At 64.3% G+C, this 25,716-nt stretch overlaps 2 protein-coding genes across 3 annotated transcripts; one reads left to right on the top strand and one right to left on the bottom strand.

Annotated features, from left to right (window-relative positions):
- Positions 1 to 6,565: 6,565 nt before the first annotated feature.
- On the bottom strand, positions 6,566 to 16,683 carry LOC140902829 (heat shock cognate 71 kDa protein-like). Its single transcript, XM_073323368.1, is given in 10 exon segments — positions 6,566 to 6,998; positions 7,823 to 8,055; positions 8,247 to 8,445; positions 9,141 to 9,343; positions 10,121 to 10,676; positions 11,290 to 11,370; positions 11,372 to 11,443; positions 12,066 to 12,271; positions 12,762 to 12,971; positions 16,475 to 16,683. Coding segments are annotated over 9 exon segments (1,938 nt in total). The 5' UTR covers positions 12,967 to 12,971; positions 16,475 to 16,683; the 3' UTR covers positions 6,566 to 6,815.
- Positions 16,684 to 20,142: 3,459 nt separating this feature from the next.
- Positions 20,143 to 25,142, top strand: LOC140902566 (interferon-inducible GTPase 5-like). Of its 2 annotated transcripts, none has more exons than XM_073322772.1 (2): positions 20,143 to 20,348; positions 22,123 to 25,142. In XM_073322772.1, the coding sequence occupies exon 2, from the start codon at positions 22,133 to 22,135 to the stop codon at positions 23,357 to 23,359; it is 1,227 nt and encodes a 408-aa protein (XP_073178873.1). In that variant the 5' UTR covers positions 20,143 to 20,348; positions 22,123 to 22,132; the 3' UTR covers positions 23,360 to 25,142. The 2 variants fall into 2 exon arrangements, with proteins under 2 accessions (XP_073178873.1, XP_073178872.1); XM_073322771.1 differs by lacking the exon at positions 20,143 to 20,348 and adding an exon at positions 21,514 to 21,598.
- Positions 25,143 to 25,716: the final 574 nt, after the last annotated feature.

Here is a 25,716-nt window from a genome sequence, read left to right as displayed (position 1 = left end):
CCGGCAGCTGGATTCCCCCTCGCCGCACGTCACTTCTGTCTCCACCGAGCAGCCAAACTCCCCCTGCAGGATTTGCACTGTATGCAGGCGGCTGGGGGAGATAGACAGGACCTCAGAGCCAGGAACCCAGGAGTCGGGCTCCCAGCCCCCCCGTCTCTAAGCACTAGACCCCACTCCCCGCCAGAGCCGGGGAGAGAACCCAGGAGTCCGGGACAGGGGCGAGGAACGGGGTAGGTCTGTCCTCAGCTCTGGGAAAATTGTACCAGTTTCACCCCCGGAGGGGGTGAGAGGCGACGCTGGGGTGTTATCTGGGATCCGGGACAGCCTGTTCCTGGAGTGGGGCCACCCCGAAGCTACGAGCTGGGCTGCTCAGGGAATGGGGCACGGGGCCTTTCCCCACTAGGGGGGCGCTGACCCTGATCCGGTCCCAGGGCGTGGGCCTGCTGGCTGGGGAGGGCGGGGGGGGGGTATGGGTAAGTTCTATCCCCAGCGTGGGAGGGAGTGGGGTCTAGTGGTTGCGGGGCAGAAGCCAGGACTCCTGGTTCTATCTATGGCTCCCAGTCATGGTTGGTGCCTCCCCTGGCCTTTCAGGGATGCTGCCCGTGCCTCGTTTCCCCACCTGCATAATGGGTGAGCCCATCTGCACAGCCCCAATTCCGAGAGATTTTTGCCATGAGTGTTTCCCAGATGTTTTGGGATCACCTGGAGCTGGGCTTTCTGTCCCCCCCACCCCACCTCAGCTCCCGTTGACTCCCCTAAAGCCCCCACTCCAAGAGCTTGGAACCCGGCTGAGGTGAGGGAGTCGCTAACCACACAGCTGTGTGGGGGAGGCTAACAAGCCTCAGCTTGGGCTGGGGTCCTTCCCTGCAGCCCAACCCCGCACCCCCCCCGGGTCAGGATTGTCCCTTACAGGCCCACGGACCTGTCAATGCTAGGGGAGGATTTCTCATCCCTCCTCCTCACCTCCCACAACCATATCAAAAGTTTGGGGACCCCCCACCACCACTGTGCTGCACAGACCCCGCCTGTGACCAGGGTGCTGAATGGACACCTGAGTGCCATTGAGGTCTCGTCGCGTCAGGAGCTGCACGGACCCTGGACAGAGATCGGGCCCCCATGGGCTGCACGGACCCTGGACAGAGATCAGGGCCCCCATGGCTGCACGGATCCTGGACAGAGATCAGGGCCCCCATCACTGCACGGACCCTGACAGAGACCGGGGGCCCCACGGCTGTGCGGACCCTGGACAGAGACCGGGGCCCCCATGGCTGCACGGACCCTAGACAGAGACCAGGGCCCCAATCGCTGTACGGATGCTGGACAGAGACCGGGGCCCCCATCGCTGCACGGACCCTGGACAGAGATCAGGGCCCATTGTGCTGGGCGCTGTACGGACCCCGGACAGAGATGGGGACCACGCTGGGTGCTCTACGGACACTCCACGAGAGACAGGCCCTCCCCAGGAGATCTTCCAACGCAACCAACGGCAGGATCCTTTGCCCCATTTCACAGACGGGGACTCCAAGGCTCGGTCACTCTTCCGAGAGCAGCTGGGAACCGAACCCAGGCGTCCTGATTTCCCCCCACCCCAGCCAGCCTGGCCCTCCTGGTCGGTTCCACCCCTGCCCCCCGGGGCTCCTTTACCTGGAGCTACCAGCCCCTGCAGCAGAATTAATGCCAGAGCCCTGGCCATGGTGAGAAATGTCGGGTGCTCCTGTCGCCCGTTCTGTGTCCGTCTGTCCTTCACCGCCAAGCCCGAGAGCTGCCTCTAATCGCCCCCTAAATACCCACGCTGGGGCCCTGCCCCTCGGTGGGTGCCACCCACAGGGCAGATCCACCGTGGGCACCCAGCCAGCTGTTTGCCAGCGACGCCGAACGGCCAGGGGGTAATTAGCTTGTGTGGCGCGGATGGGGCCCGGAGCGGGCGGGGTGCACGGCTGGGATGGGATGGATGCCAGGCGCATCCCACTGGAAAAAGGGGAGCTGGGCGGGTGGCGCAGGCTTGGGGAATCCGGCCAGGCCGGCCGGGGCAGGTGGGGGGCAGCTGGGATGGAAAACGTGAGCGAGGGATGGAAGGAAAGAGTGGTGGAGACATTCTCTGTGCTATTCGTTGCTCCCTGCTCTTCCTAGGGGGCTGAGTTGTGACCCCCCCCCGCCCCAACTCCCAATGTGACACCGGGGTAGGGACCGCCCCAGAGAGCTCCTGAGGGGCAGGGAAGGAAGAAAGAGAGACACAAAGATGGGGCAAGAGACGAAGAACATAAGACAGGAGTCCTGGCTCCCAGCCCCACCCTGCTCTAACCGCCAGCCCCCACTCCCCTCCCAGAGCTGGGGAGAGAACCAGAGAACCCAGGAGTCCTGGCTCCCAGCTCTAACCACCAGCCCCCACTCCCCCTCCCATAGCTGCAGATAGAGCTCCCAGTCCCCCGCCCAATCTAATCACTAGACCCCACTCCTCTCCCAGACCTGGGAATAGAACCCAGGAGTCCTGGCTCCCAACCCACCCTGCTCTAACCATTGAGCCCCCACTCCCCTCCCAGAGCCGGGGATAGAGCCCAGGAGTCCTGGTGCCCAGCCTCAAGGAGGAGGTTGGTGAACCAGTGCAGGTATCACAGGGTTTCCTCTGTCTCAAAGACCCCTCTCTTGCTCTCTCTGTAATCCCACCACGCCACGGCTAGAAGTGGGTGGGGGGTGAGATTCAGGACTCCTGGGTTCTCTCCCCGGCCCTGGGAGGGGAGTGGGGCCTAGTGGTTAGAACAGGGTGGGGCTGGACCCCAGGATGCCTGGGTTCTCTCGCCCCTCCCAGGGCAGCGGGCCCTTTTATCCCCAGCATGAGTCTGTGCCCCACGTTGAGCAGATGGGAGCTGTCACCCTAGCCGGAGCCAGACAATAACAGCCTCACCCCTGCCCGGGGCACCCTCACCAGGTCACTGAAACTGGGGCAGGACATGGGACTCCACCAGCAGGCCTGAGTCACTGGAGTCCTCCCCCTGCATGGGAGAGCCTGGGGGCGTTCCAGCCACCCTCTGGCTGGGGGTCAGGACGCCCGGGTTCTCTACCAGGCTCTGGGAGGGGAGCGGGGTCTAGTGGTTAGAGCAGGAGGGCTGGGAGCCAGGACTCCAGGGTTCTCTACCAGGCTCTGGGAGGGAAGTGGGGTCTAGTGGGTCACTGTGGGGGACGGGGGTCTCTCTGCAGACTCTTGAAAAATGGAGCTCCTAATAAATCCACGCGGTCGTTCTTTCTCCCTCTCTGGGTTCTGGCCCCGGCTCCCCGCAGCACCTCCGCTGCTATGATTTATCGCCCTCCGGGGAGACACGCTGCCATTCCATTACCAGCTCCCCGAGGAGCATGGTTCATCTTCCCCTTTGCCACCTTCCACGGCTCCTCCCCAGAGCTGGCTGCCTTGCAGTAGCACTAAACAGAGCACTAGAGCTGCACGACTTCCCCCAGCCGTCTCCGGGCCCCAGTCTCTGCTCCCAGCTCTTCCCCTGTGAGCTCAGGCCCCCGGGCTACCAGCCCTGGCCGCTGGCACCTGGCTCCTGCCACATCCAAACACCCTCCGGTACCGTCACCCAGCCCCGCCGTCCCTGCTGTTTACACTCGGCTCCCGCCTCGGGCCCCTGGCTCCGGCCTGCGTCTCTCCCACGTGCCGCCAGCCAGGACTTTCCCCAGCCCTCCCCAGGAATGCAGGAGCCCGGCTGGGGCCAGGCCCTACCGATGTGACTCTGGCCTGGCCCTGTTGATTTACACCCGTGACCCACCACCCCCCGCCAGCTCCGGTACCTGCTTTTCCTCCCCGCCCTGTTCAGTCCCTGTACATTGTGACGGGGGGGGGGGTCCCCTTTCCACCTGCTGGGTCTGCACCCCCGGCTCCCATTGCCCTGCGCCCCAAACAGATACCCAGCGCAAGCCCAGAGGTGCGAGCAGCTCGGCTGGGGAGGAGCGCGGCCAGAGGACGTCGGATCCCCCCGGCTTTTCAGAGCCATGGTGGGTTCTGTCGCTCTCGGCCCCCTTCGGTGCTGGGGGAGAGCAGCTGCCCCTCTTTAGCCCCTGCTGGTCCCATCTCACTCCAGCGGGTGGGGATGCTCAGCCGCCCTGCTGGGAGGGGTGGGGGAACCTCCTTTTGTCTGGGCAGGGGGGCTTTTCCCTCATCTCTTTGGGATGCTGCATCGATGGGGGGTTCCTTAAGGACCCCATTCACGGCAGCCCAGCCAGCCTGCTCCCCCCACACCTGAGTCTTGCTGTGTGCCCCAGAGGAGCCATAACACTCCTGCCTCCCACGCATAACCACGCAGAGTACACAGGGAAACTGAGGCACAGGTGGGCCTCATGAATATTGCAGAAACTCCCCGCTGTGCGCCAGAGGGCCAGAGCCTGATCAGGAAGCCCTGTGATGGCTATGTGGGCAGATATTTGGGAAAGGGAGACAGGCCAGAAAATGAACTGCGAGCGGCTGCCCTCATCCCTGGCCACTGGCTGAGTCAGGGCATCTGGCCATAAACAGGTGAGCAGCCAGGAAGGTGGGCTGGCCCTTCCCAGCCCTGCAGATGCTAACATCTCCTCTGGGGGGCAGGAAAGAGCCAGCTAGAAGCCCCAGGGGTGGGGGGCAGGCAGAACTCCCCCTAAAAGCAGCATGGTCACGTGGAAATGAGAGTCCGGACGCCTGGGTTCTCTCCCCGGCTCTGGGAGGGGAGCGGGGTCTAGTGGTTAGAGCAGGGAGCGGCTGGGAGCCAGGACGCCTGGGTTCTCTCCCCGGCTCTGGGAGGGGAGTGGGGTCCAGGGGCTAGACTGGGGGAGAGGTCAGGTGTAGCAGTCGGAGTTGGCGGGAGAATTCCTTCCCAGTCCCACAACCGGTGCAAGGCTGGATCTAGTGCACAAGCGGGCCGGCCGCCAGAAGAGGATGTCCCTGGAGGAGCTCAGGGCAGGAGCCCCGCCGGCCGTATCCCCTCTCCTGCGGGGGCTGAGCGTGGATGCTCCCAGGGCAAGGAAAAAGAAAAGGCCCTGACTCCAGCCGGCCAACAAAAACCCCTTCTTGAGCCCTGCAGAATGCGCCCTGCCCCCCTGTGCTGGGCTTAGAGCTGGGGGCCAGGGAGGAGCTCATGGGAAGTGAGCTCTGCATCAGCCCCTAGCCGTGGGGCACAGCGGGGAACAGCTTTCCTACGGCTGCCAGCACCCGCGTCCACTCTCTCCTCCGCGCTGCAGAGCTAACTGCTGGACGACTGCTGCCCCGTGAATCACCTCGGCTGCCCCCTGCACAACACAGACCTGAGCCAGGCCCTGACTTAACACCTGGGGGAACAAGGGCAGAGGGCTCGGAAAACCACCCGAGCCTGGTTTAAAAGTCACCAGCGCTGGTGTGATGAAGTGGGGGATTTTCTTGTTTTTTCCAATGGGGTTGCATGCAGAGGGGGTGGGACTCAGTTTCCCTGGGGGTTACTGGTTTAACGAGGGGATGGGAAAGGGAGTTTCTGGGGACAAAAGGCCAGCGAGGGAACTTGGGACCCCGGCCAATGGCCTGGAGAATGGAGACCCCAGCGACTGGGGACCCAGTGACGCAGCTTGGGAGTCGCAGCCGGTTCTGGCCCATGCGAGGACAACGGGCTGTGGGGAGAGGACCCCGGTGACAATGAGCCAGGTCCAGCCAGAGGACAGAAGAGGGGGCCCAGCTGACCCTGTTTACCTGGAGAGGAGACAATGGGGGGGGGGGCCTTGGGGCTGGTGATAGCAGATGCCCAGTGGGGAAGCAGGGGGGCTTGGGGCTGGAGGGAGGGAGTAGGCAGAGCCCCCCTGGGTACAGGGGAGACTGGGCTGGGCTGGGCGAGGCCAGGCCTGAGGCCAGAGAGTTTCCTGTTCTGTGTTCAGACGCTCAATAAACCCTCCTGTGTTACGCCAGCTGAGAGTCGCTCCGGGCTAGAGAATGGGGAAGCGGGGGGGGAGACACGACATTATTCTCCCTGGAAGTGGAGGGCCCTGGGGGTCCAGACTGAAGGGACTCCCTGAGGGGGCCCACGGCAGAGACAGGCATGCTAGGGCTCGGAGAGGTGGGGGTCCAGGAGGTGGAGGGGCCTAACCCCTGCCAGAGAGTGCCCCCCCCCCCCGAGGAGCTGTCACACTGAAGGGGGCTCCCCACAGGGACCACACAGGGCCAAGAGCGGGGACGATCTGTGAGCCCGTGACTGCTGGTGAATCCAGGGCAATTACTCTCATGGCTACAAATTGACGCCTTATTTCCATGCTGAATGGGGCTGGCTTCCCCTTCCAGCCGTTGGATCCTAGCAGATTTTCCCCTGCTCGGCCGAAGAGCCCGTGATCTGATATGTGTCCCCCACAGCGGTACCGAGACGTGGGGATTGTGCCCCCCCAAGCCGTCCTTGGCTTGCGCTGGAGAGCTCGAGCTCCTGGCCTCGCAGAGAGCTGGCATTGACCCGCAGGACTCCTGGGTTCTAGGCCCGACTCTGCCCTGTCCCCTATGTCCAGCCAGGTCCCTGTCTCACCCTGGAGCGAGATTTCAGCCCCCAGCACCCCCCCAAACCTCCCACTAATGAGGCGACACCGGCCCGGCATGTTACAGGGGCACAATAATTTATTCTGAGCCAACAGAGCTGGATTCGCAACACGGCAGCAGGGCGTGGGGGCCGACCCCCACTAAACACAGCAAGTCATAGTTGGGGGGAGCAGGGTCCCCGCTAGAGCGGAGGCTCATGGGAAAGCCATGGGGTAAGCCAGCCAATGCCCTGCCCCCTTCCCCGGGGATGGGTGATGTCTGTGGCGGCTCAGCTGGGGAAGGGGAAGGACGAGGCCCGTGGCTGGGCCTCTCAATCCACCTCCTCGATGGTGGGGCCGGAGGAGGCCCCCCCAGCCCCACCGGCCCCAGGGAAGCCCCCGGGCATCCCCCCGGGCATCCCCCCACTGGCGCCCTGGTACAGCTTGGTGATGATGGGGTTGCAGAGGTTCTGCAGCTCCTTCTGCTGGTGCTCGTACTCCTCTTTCTCCGCCATCTGTTGGGGGGCGGGCAGGGGGGCAGCGTTAACCCCTTGCACGCCAGCCCCAATGCACCCCCCCCCCGGCTGGTATCCACCCAGGCTTCATGGGGGAAGGCTCTGCGGCTGTTCCCACCCGTACAGGGCAGCACAGCGGGTCCACCTGGCCCCACCCGTTGCTCCCCGAGGCCCCTCAGATCAAGGGAGCCTCCCCCCACGGCGGGTGGGGTGGGGAGACAACAGGGCCCCGGCTGATCTCATGGTCTCTCCCCCAGACAGGAGGCTGCTAGGAGCCAGGGGAGACACTGGGGTCTTCCCTAGCTCTGGGCTTCTGAGCCCCGTTCGCCCCTGCAGAGGTCCCATGGGAAGCTGCCCCCAGGCCTAGACATCCCCCCCCAGCCCCTGGTTTCAGCACTGTCTGTGGGTCTCTGCGGCTGCCGCCACCCGGTGGGAGAGGCCTTCCCAGCTGTGGGGGGTGTGTGGGTGAAACACGCCCCCCGCAGCGTAGGGTCTGCCCCACTGCTGCTGGTGAGAAGGGTCATTTCACCTGGTCTTTGGGGTTGGGGGGAGAGGAAGAACCAGATCTAGGACTTTCTAGCGGGGGGAGACTTGGGTTCTATCCCACTCCCCTCCCAGAGCTGGGGGTGTAGTGGTTAGAGCAAGGGGGCTGGGTGCCAGGACTCCTGGGTTCTCTCCCCAGCTCTGGGAGGGGAGCTAGGGGCTCCCTGAAGCTCTGGTCCCCACCTCTCCCTCACCATGGACCTCCAACCATGCCTGGTTCTCCAACTCCTCCCTGGCCCCTGGTTCTGGTCCAGCCCAGAGGCCCCCCCTCCCCACCTCACCTGGTTCCGGTCCAGCCAGTTGATGACCTCGTTGCACTTGTCCAGGATCTTCTGCTTGTCCTCGGGCGCCAGCTTGTCCTTCAGCTTCTCGTCCTCGGCCGTGCTCTTCATGTTGAAGGCCAGCGACTCCAGCGAGTTCTTGGCCGCGATCTTCTCCCGCTGGACCTCGTCCTCCGCCTTGTACTGCTCTGCCTCCTGCACCATGCGCTCGATCTCCTCCTTGCTCAGCCGGCCTGGCGGGGGCAGGAGACCGGCTCAGCACAGGGCCCCCCGGACGCCTGGGTTCTACCGCCCGCTCAGGGAGGGGAATGAAGTCTAGTGGTGAGCGCAAGGGGGCTGGGAGCTAGGACGCCTGGGTTCTCTCCCTGGCTCTGGGGTTCTGTGGGTTAGAGACGGGTTGGGGGCCGGACGCCTGGGTTCTCACCCTTGTCGTTGGTGATGGTGATTTTGTTCTCCTTGCCCGTGCTCTTGTCCACGGCAGAGACGTTGAGGATGCCGTTGGCATCGATGTCGAAGGTCACCTCGATCTGCGGCACCCCGCGGGGGGCGGGCGGGATGCCCGTCAGCTCAAACTTGCCCAGCAGGTTGTTGTCTTTGGTCATGGCCCGCTCGCCCTCGAAAACCTGTGGTGGGCACCAGGCAGGGGGTTAGGAGGGAACCAGCCGCACCAGCCTGCGGACGGGCACGGGACCCCACACCCCCTGGGCACGAGGTTTCCCCTTCTCCTGGTTGTGCTCAGCCAGGACCCTGTCACCCGGGCTTCTCTCCTTGTCATTTTTGGGGGCTTATCTCTAGGCAACCGCTGCTCTCTGCACCCCTGCCCCAGCCGACCTCCTGGTGATGCCCCACAGCTTGGCAAGGCCCGCCCCCCAGCTGCGGTGCCCCATGCCCACCCTCCCCCCCCCCAGGTCTCTGAATGCAGCCAGGCAGCCCCTCAGCTGTGTCCCCCTCGGTCTGCCCCCTTCCCCATGACTCCTAGGCTCCCCCGAACCACACAGCCGTCTTGCTACACCCCCACCCCACGCACTGGGCTGAGCCCTTCATTGGGTCAGCCCCCCAGCCCTCTGCTCCCCCGCAGCCGAACTGCGTGAGTCACTGACTCCCTGCAACCCCCTCCCCACACACCTGGGTGAGCCCCCCCGCTCTCTGCACCCCCCTAAGGAGACCCCCGAAATCTGCACCCCCTTATGGCCTGCATATCCCAGCTCTCTGCAGGCAGAGCTTGGCACTACCTGCCATGAGCTCTCCATCCCCCTCCCGCCATGCCCAACAGCCTGCCCCCCCCCTTTAGCCCCCCACAGCCTCCCCCCCCCCCGACCTGGATGAGCACGCCGGGCTGGTTGTCGGAGTAGGTGGTGAAGGTCTGGGTCTGCTTGGTGGGGATGGTCGTGTTGCGTTTGATCAGGGCCGTCATGACGCCGCCGGCCGTCTCGATGCCCAGGGACAGGGGCGTCACGTCCAGCAGGAGCAGGTCTTGCACGTTCTCCGACTTGTCACCCGACAGGATGGCCGCCTGGACCGCTGGAGGGGGGGCGGCCGGGGGGGGGGTCAGCGAGGCACCGGGGTCCCCCCAGCCTGGGCTCAGGATCGGCTCCGCCACCGGAGGGGTGCCAGGGGGCATAATTTATGCCCCCACAAATGGCTCGTTTGCATCATTCATGTCGGGGGGGGGGAGGGGGCTCATTCAGAGAAGTGCCCGGGCCCCCGTTCGCACGGCAAATCCCTGGCACTGAAACCACCTGCACCGCTGGAGCCTCCCTGGGGCTGGGAGGGGGTGCCCGAAATCGGGTGTCACCCCAATCTCTGCGTCGGGTGGGGGGGGGGGGAAGACTCCTCCTCCAGAGCTGGGGGCCAGCCCCCCTGCCATGTCCCTGCCCTGGACAACATCACCTCATCACCTCCAGCCCTCCACTGTCTGCCCCCCTTGCCACCCATGGCCCCGCTATGCCCCCCACTGTCCACCTCCCCATCTCCCCCTCCCCCACTCCCAGCCTGCCCCATCTCCCCCATCTGACCTACCCTCCAGTACCCCTCCCCTCAGCTGCCCCATCTACCCCAGCACTGCCCCTCCAAGCCCCCTCCCCGACATCTCACCTACTTCCTTCAACCTGACCCTCCCTAGCCCCCCTGCACACCCCATCTATTCATCATTGCCCCCCCATCTGATCCTTCCCCCACGCCCCCCCCATTTACCCCCCAGTCTGACCCTCCCCCATCCTCCCCATCTGATCCTTCCCCCACCGCCCCGAACCCCCCCCCATCCAGCCCCTCCCAGGCCCCCCCCGCCCCGCCCCTCACCGGCGCCGTAGGCCACGGCCTCGTCGGGGTTGATGCTCTTGTTGAGCTCGCGCCCGTTGAAGAAATCCTGCAGCAGCTTCTGGATCTTGGGGATTCGGGTGGAGCCCCCCACCAGCACCACGTCGTGCACCTGGGCCTTGTCCAGCTTGGCGTCCCGCAGGGCCTTCTCCACGGGCTCCAGCGTGCCCCGGAAGAGGTCGGCGTTGAGCTCCTCGAAGCGGGCCCGGGTGATGGCCGTGTAGAAGTCCACCCCCTCGTAGAGCGAGTCGATCTCGATGGAGGCCTGGGTGGAGGAGCTGAGGGTGCGCTTGGCCCGCTCGCAGGCCGTCCGCAGGCGTCGCACGGCCCGCTTGCTGCCCGTCACGTCCCGCTTGTGCTTCCGCTTGAACTCCGCCACCAGGTGGTTGACCATGCGGTTGTCGAAGTCCTCGCCCCCCAGGTGGGTGTCGCCCGCCGTGGACTTCACCTCGAAGATCCCGTCCTCGATGGTCAGGATGGAGACGTCGAAGGTGCCCCCGCCCAGGTCGAAGATCAGCACGTTGCGCTCCCCGCCCACCTGTGGGGGGTGGGTGTGTGTGTGGGGGGGGAGATGGAGCATTTCGGGGGGGCAGGGAACCCCTGGGTGTCTCCACCCCCCCCAACACTCAGATCCCATTCCTCCCGAGCTAGCCAGCCAGTCCCCACACCCTGTTCCCCAGCCAGCCCCCCCACAGGGACACGGCCCCCTGGATCCCACCCCCCTCTGAGCCAGCCAGCCCACCACCCCCAGGGGGCAGCCCCCCAGTCCCCTTCCCTGTCCCCCCAAGCTAGCCAGTCCCCCCACGCTTAAAGAGGGTGGACCCTCATCCCATCCTCTCCCCCCAAACCATGGGGCCAGCCAGTCCCAGATCAGTGCCCCCGAGAGGCCAGGGCTGGGCCCATCTCCCTCCCCCCACCCACACCATGGGGCCAGCCAGTTCCCAGATGGGCGCCCCCTAGAGGCCGGGGCAGGACCCCCATATCCCATCCCTCCCACCCCCTGGGGCCAGCCAGTCCCAGATGGGTGCCCCCTGGAGGCCAGGGCAGGGCCCATATCCCTTCCCCCCTGCCCCCCCCACCACCATGGGGCCAGCCAGTCCCGGATGGGCGCCCCCTAGGGGCTGGGGCAGGGCCCCCCGTTCCCTGCTCACCTTCTTGTCCAGCCCGTAGGCGATGGCGGCGGCCGTGGGCTCATTGATGATGCGCAGCACGTTCAGCCCGGCGATGGTGCCCCGCGTCCTTGGTGGCCTGGCGCTGGGAGTCGTTGAAATAGGCCGGCACCGTGATGACCGCGTTCGTGACCGTCTGCGGGGGGAGGGGTGGGTCAGTGGAGACTGGGGCTGCCCCCCCTGCCAAAAGGACGGTGGGGGGGGGGGGAAGACAGGTCCTGGGGGGAAGCTCCCTTTGCATCCCTTCTGCCCAGAGGGGTAACGATCTACTACTGCTGCCGGCTACCGGAGAGCCTCCTCCAGCCCATGACGGACGCTCTGGTGCCAAAGGTTCAAACCCTGCCAGAGGCTCGGTGAGCGGGGTGTCCGGCACCTCGGGGACAGGCCGGGGCGGTGGCGTCCCCGGGGGCACCGGAGTCCCGGCCGTGGGGCCCAGCCCAGGCATGGAGTTAACCGGTTAGCAGCGTATGGGCACTGGGTGCTTCGGATGCTGCCCCCTGCAGGAGGGGGAAGGAAGCTGCTCTAACTCACGAGATGCCCCCGGAGCCGGGGACAGAACCCAGGAGTACTGGCTCCCAGCCCCCCTTTCCGACTCACCCAACCCCACCCCCCATCCCAGCTTCCAGCATGGCCCATGCCCCCAGGACTTACCTGGCCCTGTCCCCAGCCCTCTTGGCCCCACACCCAGGCATGCCCTGCCCCCAGAACGTACCTGGCCCTGCCCCCAAGGCTTCTTGGCCCCGCCCCCAAGGCCTCACCTTGCCCAGGTAGGCCTCGGCGATCTCCTTCATCTTGGTGAGCACCATGGAGGAGATCTCCTCGGCGTAGAAGGTCTTGGTCTCACCCTTGTACTCCACCTGCACCTTGGGCCGGCCCCCGTCGTTGATCACCTGGAAGGGCCAGTGCTTCATGTCCGACTGCACCACCGGGTCGTCGAAGCGCCGGCCAATCAGACGCTTGGCATCTGGGCAGGGAATGACACATGTGGGGGGTCAGTGGGAGACAGAGATGGGGGATCCCTAGGGGCTCCAGCCTCCACACCCCCTCCCCAGATCAGAGACCCCCACAGCCCCATCAGGGGTCAAGCTACCCCTCTGCCCCCTTGGGATCTGAGGTCCCCTGGTGGTCCCACTCAGGGGCTCCATGCTCCTCCCTAAATATTGCAGAAACCCCTTGGCGGGGGTGGTGATGCTAAGGGACCCCTGTCCTGCCCGAGAACCCACCAACTCGTTTCACACAGGAATCAAACTGTCCTTGGACACCACCCCAGAGGGGAAAAGTTCCAGATCCCCTTCCCCATCACCCGAGCAAGCCAGTCCCCCTGCCCTGGGGCCGGATCGGAGCCGGCATCCCCTAGAGGGGACAGGCCCCGTGCCCACCTCCCCCCCGAGCCAGCCAGTCCCCACCCTGGGGCCAGATCCTAGAGGGGACAGGCCCCGTGTCCCAGCACTCACCGAAGACGGTATTGGTGGGGTTCATGGCCACCTGGTTCTTGGCAGCGTCCCCAATGAGGCGCTCGGTGTCCGTGAAGGCCACGTAGCTGGGCGTGGTGCGGTTGCCCTGGTCGTTGGCGATGATCTCCACTTTGCCATGCTGGAACACCCCCACACAGGAGTAGGTGGTGCCCAGGTCAATGCCGACAGCTTGGCCCTTCGACATCCTGGCTGCCAAGGGGGATGGAAGGGGCTCAAATGGGACGCAGGCCTCCTGGCTCCCAGCCCCCCTGCTCTAACCACTAGACCCCACTCCCCTCCCATAGGTACACTAAGGTTAACAGAACTTAATGCTGTAGGATCCCCTGTTGAGATCTAATTCTAGGGTCCCATCTGAGGAGCGGGGCAGGGAGATATTGGGCCAGATGGGCCCTGGGTCTCCTGTGGTTTCTAGAGGCTCGGAAGGATGCGATTTTGAAACCTGTCGAGGTCAGTGCCCTGGCCCGCACACAAACCCGCTGGACGCGTTCCCTTCGCTGCTGGACCCAGCGAGAGCACCGCTGCCTGGAATCCCAGCTCCGGTGACACGGGGATTCCCACGGGAGGCGGGTGATCTCAGCGGCAGTCATTAAATAGTTCACGTCTGACCCACCCAGGGGGACCAGAGATCGAGGGTGAAAAATCAGGACAGGCAATAGGGTACTAGACAAAGGCCCGAATATTGGGACATCTGGTCCCCCAAGGCCGCCCCCCCCCATTTCCCACAATGGTGGGCATTTAAATAGATGTTTGTCAACACCGATATTAACCGTCAAAATAATAAAAAAAAGACCCAACACTGCAAAATTCTGTCGCTAGATCGACAGGCTAATCTCGTGCACGCACGCAAGTCCCCACCTGTCCCCTCCTGGAGGGGTCACCCCATGTGTCCCTCTCCTTCGGAGGGAGCCGAGCGAAGTTGCTGGAACAGCCCCGGTTGGGGGCTGCAGAACCTCCCCTGGCCCTGCGCCCCCACCGGCCCTTCTAGAAACACGGCCCTCGCTGGCCCCTGGCCCAAGGGGGCGGCTCGCCCAGCCGCCCAGCCGATCCAATCGCAGGCCCTGGCCCCCACCACCAGCTGATCCATGGGGCAGCGCTGCCAGCTGGCAGGGGGACAGGGAGTTTACACAAGAGGAAGGGGGGCCCTTCAAGCTCAGGCCTGGGGTAACACCCCTGTTTCCCTGGGGGACCCTGCCGGTTCTAGGATACAGCCCAAGCCCCCACACCCCCAAGCTTGGCCAAGACTGCCAGCTTAACCCTTTGGCACCCCAGAGGGGAAACTGCTCATTCCTCCTCCCTGTGAAGTAGGGACCCCTGCTCTAACCACCAGACACCACTCCCCTCCCAGAGCCGGGGAGGGGACCCAGGAGTCCGGGCTCTAGCCAGTTGACCTCACTCGCCCATCACTCAATTGCGTACAATTCTATAAAGCGCGGCCTAGGCCAGCACTCGGAACAGAGCCCGACCCCGGCTGGGGTCCGTGGGCCTTCGCTCTCCTGCAGCGGGGTTTTCTTTACGCCAGCGGGGCACCTGGCCCCAATGCAGGTCTTGGCAGGGCGCTAGAGGAGACCGGTTGGTTTTCAGGGCCACACACAGCTCATGCTCCACTGGAGTGAGGACCCAAGTTATTTACCGCCCCAGCCCGGCTAACAGACGTCCTGTGCCCATGTCAGAGCGGTAAGAGCTGGGTCCCCCGGCGCAGAGCCCCGCCTGGCTGCGCCCTTGTCCGAGAGACGTGGGGAAAGGCTCCGCTAGTCGCCCGTGGCGGGGCCTGTGGTCGGGTGGGGCGCTGGCTCTGGGGAGTGCCAGGAACAGACAACACAGAACGCAGCTCCCAACGTCACAGCCAGCACGAGAGCCGGGGGTCCGAACAGATACAGAGAGAACCCAGGAGTCCTGGCTCCCAGCCCTCCCTGCTCTAAGCCACTAGATGCCCCCACCCACCCCCCGCTCCTACAACCCATGGAGTCCTAATTTGCGCCCCAGCTCAGGGAGGGGAATGGGGTCTAGTGGTTGGGGGGCGGGGCTGGGAGCCAGGCCTCCTGGGTTCTCTCCCCAGCTCAGGGAGGGGAGTGGGGTCACGTGGTTAGAGCAGGGTGGGCTGGGAGCCAGGACTCCTGGGTTCTCTCGCAGGCTCTGGGAAGGGGGTGTTTCCAATGCACCCAGTTGCGCAGTGCTGGGGGGCACGGGCAGGCTCGCTAGCTGGACCCCCCCCCCCACGGCCGGGGCTGTCCATGTCTGGCGCGCAGATAAATGGGGGGGGGTGTTTGTGGCTCTGTGTTTTGCTCTGATCCACCGTTACAGCCAGAAGGGCGTCGCCCGGGCACGGTTTGTTCCCAGCCCCCCGCCAGTGGGGCAGTGACAGGGGCCCCGAGCCGTGCCCCAAACCCAGCCCCGCCCAGCCGCGCTGACAGCCCCTGGCCCGGCGCAGCCTGGGTTCGCTGCTGCGCCACTCGGGCCAGCTTTGGGGGCCAGCTGCGGGTCCCGGCTAAAACCCCCCGGGAGAGGCCGATTGGGTCCAAAATCGGCAGGGCGGTTCGGGGAGCGGGGGAGGCTGGAGGGGGAAAGCTTGAAGCGGTTTGGACCCAGGGCTCTGGAGATACGGGGGCCCCAATGGAGGGTCGCCCCGGGTCTTGTTCTGCAGCCTCTGAAACTTCCGAGCGGGGTGGATTCCCCGAATTAACCCCTAGACCCCTGCTGCCGAGGTCTTAGCAAATGAGGGGCAGCGTCCCTGGAGGCCGGTTGGGGTGACCCGCCATACAGAGCCCCTGCAGCCGGAGGTACCCACCCTGCCCCTCCAAACGAGAGACCCCCGCCGACGGGGACAGCCCACCGCCAGAGCTCCCCGTGCCCCCAAACGATGTCCAGACCTCTGGCGGCAAGGGTGGGAAGTTATTTTAGCTGCAAACTTTGGGGGTGCATGGGGGTTACCCCTAGGTACAGGGCACCCCCCAGGCTGCAGCACCCGAAGGGTTCAAATTCCAGAGGCTAGCATGTCCTAGTTGCGTCCCAAGAGGGCAGGGAGAGGGGAGAGCCAGGGACTAGGTGGGGGTTGGCTGGCCCTAAGAGGAAGGAAACACCCCATGCCACCCCGCCCCAGTCAGAGAGGGGCCCTGGGCGCGGTGCCAGGGGCTGCCAGCCAGAGACTATTTATGGGGGTGACGCTGTTGTACCGTATATGGCCCGGGTCCCGGTGGGGAGACCTTCAGGCGGCCCCGGGAAGGCAAGTTATTAGCTCTGCTGGGACGGAGAAACTGAGGCACAAGGGCATTTCCCCCCTGCCCCAGCCACTTAGCAGCCTAGCTCGTGAGAGAATCCAGGAGTCCTGACTCCCGGCCTCCATTCCCCTGAAAAGCTGGGGAGAGAAACTTCTCTCCCCAAAGTAAGAACCCAGGAGTCCGAGCACCCCCCTTGTCAGCCCGGCCCCAACCAGAGCGAAAACCTCACACCAGCACAGGAATAAATACTGGCAACAACATCTCTGAAGTGAACAAGCCCGGATCCCTTCTCCTGGGAACTGCCAAGGACCTACACGCCCCCCCCCCCGGCCCCCGCAGCTGCCAGCCTCTGCCCCACTCAGCTGCGCGTCTGCCCCTTCTCCCCAAGCCCCAGCTCCCATGATCTGCCCCAATCAGCTTAAATTACCCCCCCCGCTGCAAGGAATCTCCCCCCCAGGCAGCTGGGATCCCCCCTACCTTTGCTCAGCTGGCTCCGTGCGCCCCAGCTGTGGCTACGTCCCGGCCCGGCCCGGCGCCCCCCCCAGCTATATACGGGTCCGGCCCCCCACCCGGCCGCCCCTTTGCAGAAGCTTCTGGACTTGGCCGCCGGCCTGGGCCAATCGGGGCCGGCCTGGGCCGCTCCGTCACCGGGCCGGGGGGAGCGAATGGGGGAGCGCAGCTGCCGGAATCGGCATCGGGCTGGACCCTTTGGGAGCTGGGAGGGTCCTGGGCTTAGCCGGTCCCGCCCCCATCGGGGCCCCCTGCCGGGCGGGGCGGGTCTAATTGTAGCCCGGCCAGGGGGTTATTTTGGGACCGGGCAGGTGGCTTAAAGGGGGAGGGGGAGACCCCCCCTTTTGCCTTGCCATGGAAATAACTCCAGGTTAACTGCTGGTGGTGCCCCCCCAGGAAAAAGGAGCCCCCTCCCTGGCCAGTGTGGCCCCCAGAGCACCCCAACCTCCCCCCAGCGACCCCTGGCCAAATTCCCCCTCCCCTGCCAATCCCCTCCCAGCCTCTAGGTCCATGTGCCCCCTCACAGCCCCCCAGAGGCCCCCGGCCAAATGCCCCCCCAACCTCCAATAGGGCAACCAGATTCCTGATTTTCTATTACCCCCACCCTCGTCCCAATTTTTCACTCTTGCTATCTGGTCTCCCGAACCCCCCAGCCCCCCTCCTCTGCCCCCCAGCCCATGGCACCAGCTGTTCCAGCTGGAGGACAATGCTGGGACCCAAATAAATGGGGATAAATGGGCTGGGGCCCCTCGAGGCCGGGAATTGGAAGGAGGTTCTGAGCCCCCCTGGAGGCAGGTTTTGGGACAAGCTGAGAACTTCCCAGCTCATTTCACGCGTGTATTCCCCAGAACTCCCCCCTGGAGACTGCTGCTTTGTGGCTGGATCGGGGCCAGCGCCCCCTAGAGGGGAAAGGCCCCTTGTCCCATTCCCCGCCCCCCTGAGCCGGCCAACCCGCCCCCCCCCCCCCCCGCTCTGTGACCGGATTGGGGCCGGTGCCCTCTAGAGGGGAAAGGCCCCACGCAGTGCTGGGTTCAAAGCCTGTTAGAGGTCACAAGTGAAATGAATTTCCCAATCTCAAGAAAACCCACTAAGGGACCTGCAGAACCAGGGCAGAGTTCAGCCAGACTGGCCCTCTCAGCCCCGGGCTGGGCTGGCAGGGGGCTGCGGGTCAGGAGCGAGGGGCACCGGAGGAGCTGGCGGGTGAGGGGTGGGAACTGGCACAATCCGCTGTTTACCAGCCTGGATCCGTGTTCCTTTTATGGCCCGACTCTGTCGGTGCAAAGCTCCTGGCGGGATCATGGCCCATGAAGAGCAGCAGCTGCCCTGGGGCTAGGTGGGCGCAGAGATCTCTGCTCCGGTGCCTGACCCCCTGATCCCCCAATGACCCACCCAGGACCCCCAAACCCTGCCTGATCCCCCAGATCCCCCAAACCCCACCTGATCCCCCCAATAATCCTCCAGATCCCCAATAACCCACCCAGGACTCCCAAGCCCCACCTGATCCCACAATGATCCCCCAGATCCCCCAACCCCACCTGATCCCCCAATAATCTCCCAGATCCCCAATAACCCACCCAGGACTCCCAAACCCCACCTGATCCCCCAGATCCCCAATAACCCACCCAGGACCCCCAAACCCCACCTGATCCCCCAAACCCCATCTGATGCCCCCAATAATCCCCCAGATCCCCCAAACCCCACCTGATCCCCCCAATAATCCTCCAGATCCCCAATAACCCACCCAGGACTCCCAAGCCCCACCTAATTCCCAATAACCCCCCAGATCCCCCCAATAACCCCCCAGGACCTCCCAACCCCACCTGATCCCCCCAAGATCCCCCAAATCCCCAATAACCCCCAGATCCCCCAAACCCAACCCAATCTCCCCAATTACTCCCCAGATCCCCCAAACCTGACCGGATCCCCCCAATTACCCCTTCAGAACCCCCAGATCCCCCCAAACCTGATTGGATCCCCCCAATTCCCAATAACTTTCTCATGCTCAATTTCCCCCTCCCATCTCTGCCCTGTGCAGCCCCCCCACCATGTGCTCACCCCCCCTTTACCCACCCTCCTGTCTGGGCTTGGGAACCCCAATGGGGGCAGGGACCTGCTGCAGCAGCCGGTGCTCAGTGGACTCCCAAGCCAGCGGGGCGGGGCGGTGGAGGGGGGGAACTCTGGGGTCCAGGCATCGGCTCTCCCTCAGACAGACACGCTGCGTCCAACTGCTACGGGATCCCCCCCCCATGGAATCACAGAGCCACAGACCCCGGAGGTTGGAAGGGCCCGCGAGGGTCAGCTAGTCCAGCCCCTGTCAAGAAGCAGGATGGGTTGGGTCTAAATCAGGGGTTCTCAACCTTCATTGCACCGCGACCCCCTTCTGACAATAAACATTGCTACATGACCCCAGGAGGGAGGGCCGAAGCCTGAGCCTGCCTGAGCCCCACGGCCTTGCGGGGGAGGCAAAGCCAAAGCCAAAGCCTGAGCCCCACGCAGGGGGCCGGGAAGCTCAGTCCCGCAGCCCGGGGCTGACGTCCTCGGGTTTCGGCTTGAATCCTGGGCGGGGAGGCTCGGGTTTTGGCCCTGGGCCCCAGCAAGTCTAAGCCAGCCCCGGCGACCCCGTTAAAGTGGGGTCCCGACCTGCAGTTTGAGAACCGCTGACAGATGCCGTCCAGTCTCCTCTCGAAACCCTGCAGGGAAGGAGCTTCCAGGACGCCCCTGAGGCGTCTGGTCCATTGGCTGACGGGCCTCACAGCTGGGGAGTTTGTCCTGAGGTTTAATCTAAATTGCTCTGCTACAGTTTGAACCTGTTGCCCCTTGGCCTGCCCCCTGGGGCGAGAGAGAACAACTTGTCTCCATCTTCTTCACGGCAGCCTTGCCAGTATGTGAAGACCCCGGTCACGCCCCCGCCGTAATCTCCTCTTTCCCAAACAAACCATGCCCAGTTCCTGCAGCCTTTGCTCCTAGGACTCGTGCTCCCTCTTTGTCGCTCGCCGCTGGGGCCTTCCAGTTTCTCTCCGTCCGGCCTACTCCGTGGTGACCAAAACTGGACGCCGTCCTCCAGTGGAGGCCGAGCCAGCGCCGAGCAGAGCGGGACTGGTGCCTCCCGGGACTCGCTTGCTCTGCCTCTGCTAATGCAACCGAAAATTGCATTTCCTTTTCCTTGCACCAGCTTCGCATTGCTGGCTCCCGTCGAGGTTGTGACCTGCCCCGACTCCCAGCTCCTTCTCGGCAGGGCTGCTGCCCGGCCAGTTCTCCCCCAGCCTGGGCTGGGGCACGTGGCGTTTCTTCCCTCGGCGGAGCGCCTGCCGTTAGCCTGGGTTGAATTTCATTGTGTCGTCTACAGCCCAGTGCTCCAAACTATCGGGGTCCCTCTGGATTTCAGCTCCACCCTCCAAAGCGTTGGCAACTCCCCCCAACCCCGTCCCCCGGCTTTGCGTGGTCTGCGGACTTGATCAGCCTCCTCCCTAGTCCTGCACGCCGGGGATTGATGCAGATGTTAAACACCACGGGGCCCAGAACAGCCCCACTTGGGACCTCCCTCCGATCCCATGTCCTTCCATGCGCAGTTACGCCTTCTTTGCGGTTATTTAACCAGCTCTGTACCCACTTCACGGCCGCAGTTCCCCAGCGGACCCGTCAGACCGTCCTGTCCCGGAGGTCACAGCGGCCGGGTCTCTGAGGGGCCGTGACTTCTTCGGCATCAGTCCCGCACGGAGGCTGGGCTGGAGCGGCCGTCAGCCGCCACCCAGGAGTTGTGCAGGACCGGAGCAGTGGCTAGTGGTCAGCCCCTGCGGCCGGAGCAGTGGCCGGTTGTCAAGGCCCCGGAAAGGCTCCCACGGTTAGTGGCCCCCGCCCGCCCCTGCTGGGTGTTTTTAGTAACGGGGTCAAGTCACGGGCTTCCGTGAATTTTAGTTTCTTGCCCGTGACCCGTCCGTGACTTTTACTGAAAATACCTGGGACAAAATCTCAACCTTAGTCACGAGGGCCGGGGCCGGGAGCCCGGCTGCGCTCCAGGCCTGTTACGTCCCCCGCATCCCCCCTCCTGCAGACCCGCTCCCCTGGCAAGGCAGGAACCCGGCTGGTTCGGCCCCGGGAACTCGCAGACTCAATGTTCGATACTTGCGCGAGTAGCTTCCCCAGGGATCGAGGTCAGGCTGGTCTAGAGCTCCCCGGCTCCACAGGGGCATTATGATAGACCCCCCCCGGCTACCCCCCCTCCCCAGCCAGGGACCCCCCTCTCGCCAGGAAACCCCCCCTCCCCAGCCAGGGACCCCCCCTCTAGCCAGGGACCCCTCCAGGAAACCCCCCCTCCCCAGCCAGGGACCCCCCCTCTAGCCAGGGACCCCTCCAGGAAACCCCCCCTCCCCAGCCAGGGACCCCCCTCTAGCCAGGAAACCCCCCCTCCACAGGCAGGGACCCCCCCCCAGCCAGGGACCCCTCCAGGAAACCCCCCCTCCCCAGCCAGGGACCCCCCCAGGCAACCCCCCCTCCCCAGCCAGGGACCCCCCAGGTTCTCAGCCCGGCCGCCCCCCCGGTGCAGCTGCACCACGGGGCTCGGCTCAGGGCTCCTCCCCCACAGCCAATCAGGGACGCCGTTGGAAGAGCTCAGCCAATGCGGTGGGAGCTGCCCCCCCCCCCCCCCCGCTCCCGTTCTGCCCTGCTGGGTCTGTCACGTGCTCCCGGCCCCCCCGCTCCTCCTCGCCCCCCCGGTAACCATGGTAACCAGGGAGGCCTGGGATTGGGAGAGAGTAGCCCCCCCAGCTCTGCCCCCCCGCCAACAGTATCCCTGGGGGGAGAGCCCAGGGCTGGGCTGGGGGGGGGCCGCGGGGCGGGAGTGGGGGGCGCCGGGGGGGGCGGGAGTGGGGGGCGCCGGGGGGGCGCCGGGGGGGGGCCGCGGGGCGGCGGGGGGGGGCGCCGGGGGGGGAGCCCTGGTGCGGGGCCAGGCTGGCTGCTGTCGGCTCTTAGCCCAGCGCCGGGCTCCTCCCCCGGCCGCCGGCCCGGTGCTTTCGGTTTCGGTTTCCCCCCCCCGCCCCCGGGACCGCCGCGAAACCAGCCCGGCAGCTCCCCGGGAGCCTCCGGAGAAATGCTGTGAGCGGGGAGCCCGGACTCCTGGGTTCTCTCCCCGGCTGGGGGAGGGGAGTGGGGTTTAGCGGTTAGAGCAAAGGGCGGGGGGGCGGGGAGCCCGGACTCCTGGGTTCTCTCCCCGGCTGGGGGAGGGGAGTGGGGTTTAGCGGTTAGAGCAAAGGGCGGGGGGGCGGGGAGCCCGGACTCCTGGGTTCTCTCCCCGGCTGGGGGAGGGGAGTGGGGTTTAGCGGTTAGAGCAAAGGGCGGGGGGGCTGGGAGCCCGGACTCCTGGGTTCTCTCCCCGGCTGGGGGAGGGGAGTGGGGTTTAGCGGTTAGAGCAAAGGGCGGGGGGGCTGGGAGCCCGGACTCCTGGGTTCTCTCCCCGGCTGGGGGAGGGGAGTGGGGTTTAGCGGTTAGAGCAAAGGACGGGGGGGCTTGGGGAGCCCGGACTCCTGGGTTCTCTCCCCGGCTCCGGGAGGGGAGTGGGGTCTTGTGGCAACCCGGGTTGTAGGCCAAAGAAACCTCATCCTGCCTCTTTTCCAAGCCAGCTCCTCCGCCATGCAGAGCCTGGAGCTGCGGGAGCAGGACCTGACCGAGATGGGCTCCCTGATCCAGTCCCGCCTGGTTCTGGAGGTCTCCACCCAGGTCCAAACCCTGCTGGATTCGCTGGACTCGGCCACCCTGGACATCGCCGTGACGGGCGAATCCGGCGCCGGCAAATCCACCTTGGTCAATGCCCTCCGTGGCCTGAGTGACTCGGACCCCCGCGCCGCCCCCACCGGTGTCGTGGAGACCACCGCCGAGCCCACGCCCTACCCCCACCCCGGCCTCCCCAGCGTCCGGCTCTGGGACCTCCCCGGCATCGGCACCCCCAGCTTCCGGGCCGAGCGGTACCTGGAGCAGGTGGGCTTGATGCGCTACGATTTCTTCCTCCTCGTGGCTTCGGAGCGGTTCCGAGAGAGCCACGCCCAGCTGGCCCGGGCCCTGGCCGCCGCGGGCAGGCGCTTCTACTTCCTGCGCACCAAGGTGGATCAGGACCTGCGGGCGTCCCGCCGGCGCCGGCCGGCCCGCTTCCAGGAGGACCAGGTGCTGGACGAGATCCGCGCGGACTGCGCCCGCCAGCTGGAGAAGGACGGTGCGGCCGCCCCGCGGGTTTTCCTGCTCTCCGCCTTCCAGCTGCATCGCTTCGACTTCCCGCGGCTGCAGGCCACGCTGGCGGAGGAGCTGGCCGGGCACAAGCGCCACGCGCTGCTCCTGGCCCTGCCGGCCCTGACAGCCGAGTCCGTGGGGCGCCGGAAGGAGGCTCTGCGGCGCCACGTCTGGAAGAAGGCCCTGCTGGCGTCCCTGGTCTCGGCGCTGCCGGGGCTCCCGCTGCAGCTCAACGTGCCCATGCTGGTGGAGACGCTGGGCTCCTACCGCCGCAGCTTCGGCCTGGATGAGGAGTCCCTGGGGGGGCTGGCCCGGGCGGGCGCCGGCTCCCTCCAGCGGCTGCGGGCCCAGGTGCGCTCGGCGCTGGGCCGGGAGCTCTCGCCGGCGGCCGTGCGGGACGTGCTGAGCCAGGCCGCGCTCTGTGGGCAGGCGGCCGCCCGCCTGGCCCGCGCCCGCCTGCCGCTGCTGGAGAACCTGGTGGCCGGCGGCATCTCCTTTGTGGCCGCCTACTACCTGCTGCACAGTGCCCTGGAGGGCTTCGCTGGTGACGCCCAGCGGGTGCTGGAGGCCGCCTACGGGACAGGGGAGGAGGGGGAGCCTTGTGACCCCCCTGATCCCGGGTTCCTCTATGACTGAGGGACGGGCCCTGCTGGGTGAGGGGGGCTGCTGGAGGCTTAGTGCCCCCCCCAGCATCTGTGCCCTGCCCCCCCCCCCCATCCTCACACCAGCTGCATGGGGGGGCCGGGGCTGGGAGGACCCCCGGTGGGGCCAGATAGCGCCAGGACCCCACAGCTCCCTGGAGAGCGAGGTGCATTGTGGGTAGCCTGGGAGGCATGTGCCACCATGGTTGGACCTCAGCAGAGCATTGAGGGAGGAGGTGGCCAGTGGGGGGGTGGGGTGGCCTGTGGGGCAGGATGATGGCTGGTGTGGGGGCAGCCTCCTGCGCTGACGGGACGGGCACCGTCTGCTCCCCGTGGAGACGTGGGGGCCGTGCCTCCTTCCACCCGCGTCGTGGGCTTGTGCAAACCAAGGCCCGGTCTATGCATCAAATGTAGGTCAACGTAGCCAGGTTGCTGGGGGGCGGGAAGAACCCGCTTCCCCGAGCGCTGGGGCTAGGCCGACATAACCCTGGTGTAGACACCGCTAGGCTGTTGGAAGGAACCTTCCGTTGACGCAGCTACTTGGGGAGGTGGCATTCCTGTGCCGATGGCCAACCCCTTCCATTGCTGTCGGGTGTGACTACGGTGCAGGGTTAGGCCGGCATAGCCACGGCGTCCCAGCAACAGCGCTAACGCCCCGTAGGGTAGCCATGGCCCAGGGCGTAGGAGACGGCAGGAGGCAGAGGTGGGGGCGGAGCTGGTCGGGACTTTCCCAGTAGAGCAGCCTTCCGTCGGAAAACGGGCTCTTGTCGGAATCGGGACCGTGCGTGGGAACCTGACACAACTGATCGTTGGGGGGAAAAATCAGGGGAAAAATCCCATTTGGATACGAGCGTTTGGATGTCTGGGTTCAACATTCTGGGTGGTTGGTTTCAATTTTTAACCATTTGTAGATGGTCAAAATTGGAAGGAAACGTTTTGGTTTTATCAGATTTATTATATTGGATTTTTTTCCTTTTTGTTGTTTGTTTCTGATTTTAAAAAAAATCAACATTGGAAAGATTTTGATTTTAGTGGGTTTTATTTCATTGGATTTGTTTAACTTTTCAAAAGCCAATATTGGAAGGAAACATTTCAGTTGTGTTGGATATTTTTGATTTTTTTAATTTAAAAAAAATCAGTATCAGAGGGAAACATTTTATTGGACTTTACTTGGTTGCATTTTTTATTTTATTATATTAACGTTTACATTTTGTAAAAGTCAAAAACAGAAGGAAACATTTTGAGTTTATTTTATTGGATTTTATCAGATTTTATTGTATTCAAATTGATTATATTGGATATCATTTGATCAGGTTTTTAAAATGTTATTGAACGGGAATGTTCCAATCAGCCCCAGACCGAAATAGTTTCCCCCAACAATTTAGTTTCATGGGGAAATTGTCAAATTTATTTCTGGTTTTCATCCTGATTCAGAACAAAACCAAATTTCAAAATATCCAAATTTCTCAGGGAGCAGAAATTCTAACTTTGGACCAGTTTCGTAGAGGAGCCAATCTTGGCCACAGGGTTTGGCTCGAGAGACGCTGGAGGGAGACGATACGCAAAGGCTGCGTCCCTCTCACTGGGCTGAGAATTAGGTTTCTCTTTCAGTATCCAGGGTGTGGCTTGAATTGCGACCTCAAATCCAGATGTCAGAGCCATGATAAGGTAACCTCTGGATCTCTCACTTGTTATGTTAACTGGACAGTGGTAACGAAATAGCCCCTTACTTTTGTAAAGCAAAGGATGTTTATTAAATAAAACCTCTGTTTTTCTCAGATGTTTATTGACGCGACTCTGAAGCTCTAACCTCCGTCGGGTAACAAGGACACCGGAGTTACAGCAGCTCACGCTGCACCGTTCTGGGCTGGGCTCGGGGAGCTCTCAGGGTCTCTCCCAGCTCTGCGTTTCCATGGATCGAGTCACTTCCTGTCTGGGGTAGACTCCATAGGGTTATGGAAACCACAGAAACGTGGGGCCGGAAGGGACCTCGAGAGGTCCCCGCGTCCAGCCCCCGACGCGGAGGCAGGCCCGAGTCAACCTAAACCAGCCCTGATGGGGGTTTGTCCAACGTGGTCTTCAAACCCTCCAGTGATGGGACCCAGAGCCACCCTTGGGAGCTGATTCCAGAGCTGCCCTGCCCTGGGAGTTAGAGAGATTTTCCCAACATCCAACCTCCATCTCCCTGGCTGCGGGTTAAACCTGTTGCTTCTTGTCCTGCCTTCAGTGCATATGGAGAATAATTGATCCCCTGCCTCTTTATACCGGCCCTTAACATATTTGCAGCCTGGTCTCAGGTCCCCCCTCGGCCTTCTTCTCTCCAGACTGACCATGCCCTGGTTTTAACCTTTC

Source organism: Lepidochelys kempii, chromosome 24, assembly GCF_965140265.1.
Source record: "Lepidochelys kempii isolate rLepKem1 chromosome 24, rLepKem1.hap2, whole genome shotgun sequence".
NCBI classification, from domain to species: domain Eukaryota; kingdom Metazoa; phylum Chordata; order Testudines; family Cheloniidae; genus Lepidochelys; species Lepidochelys kempii.
This window is presented reverse-complemented; position numbering and strand designations above follow the sequence as displayed.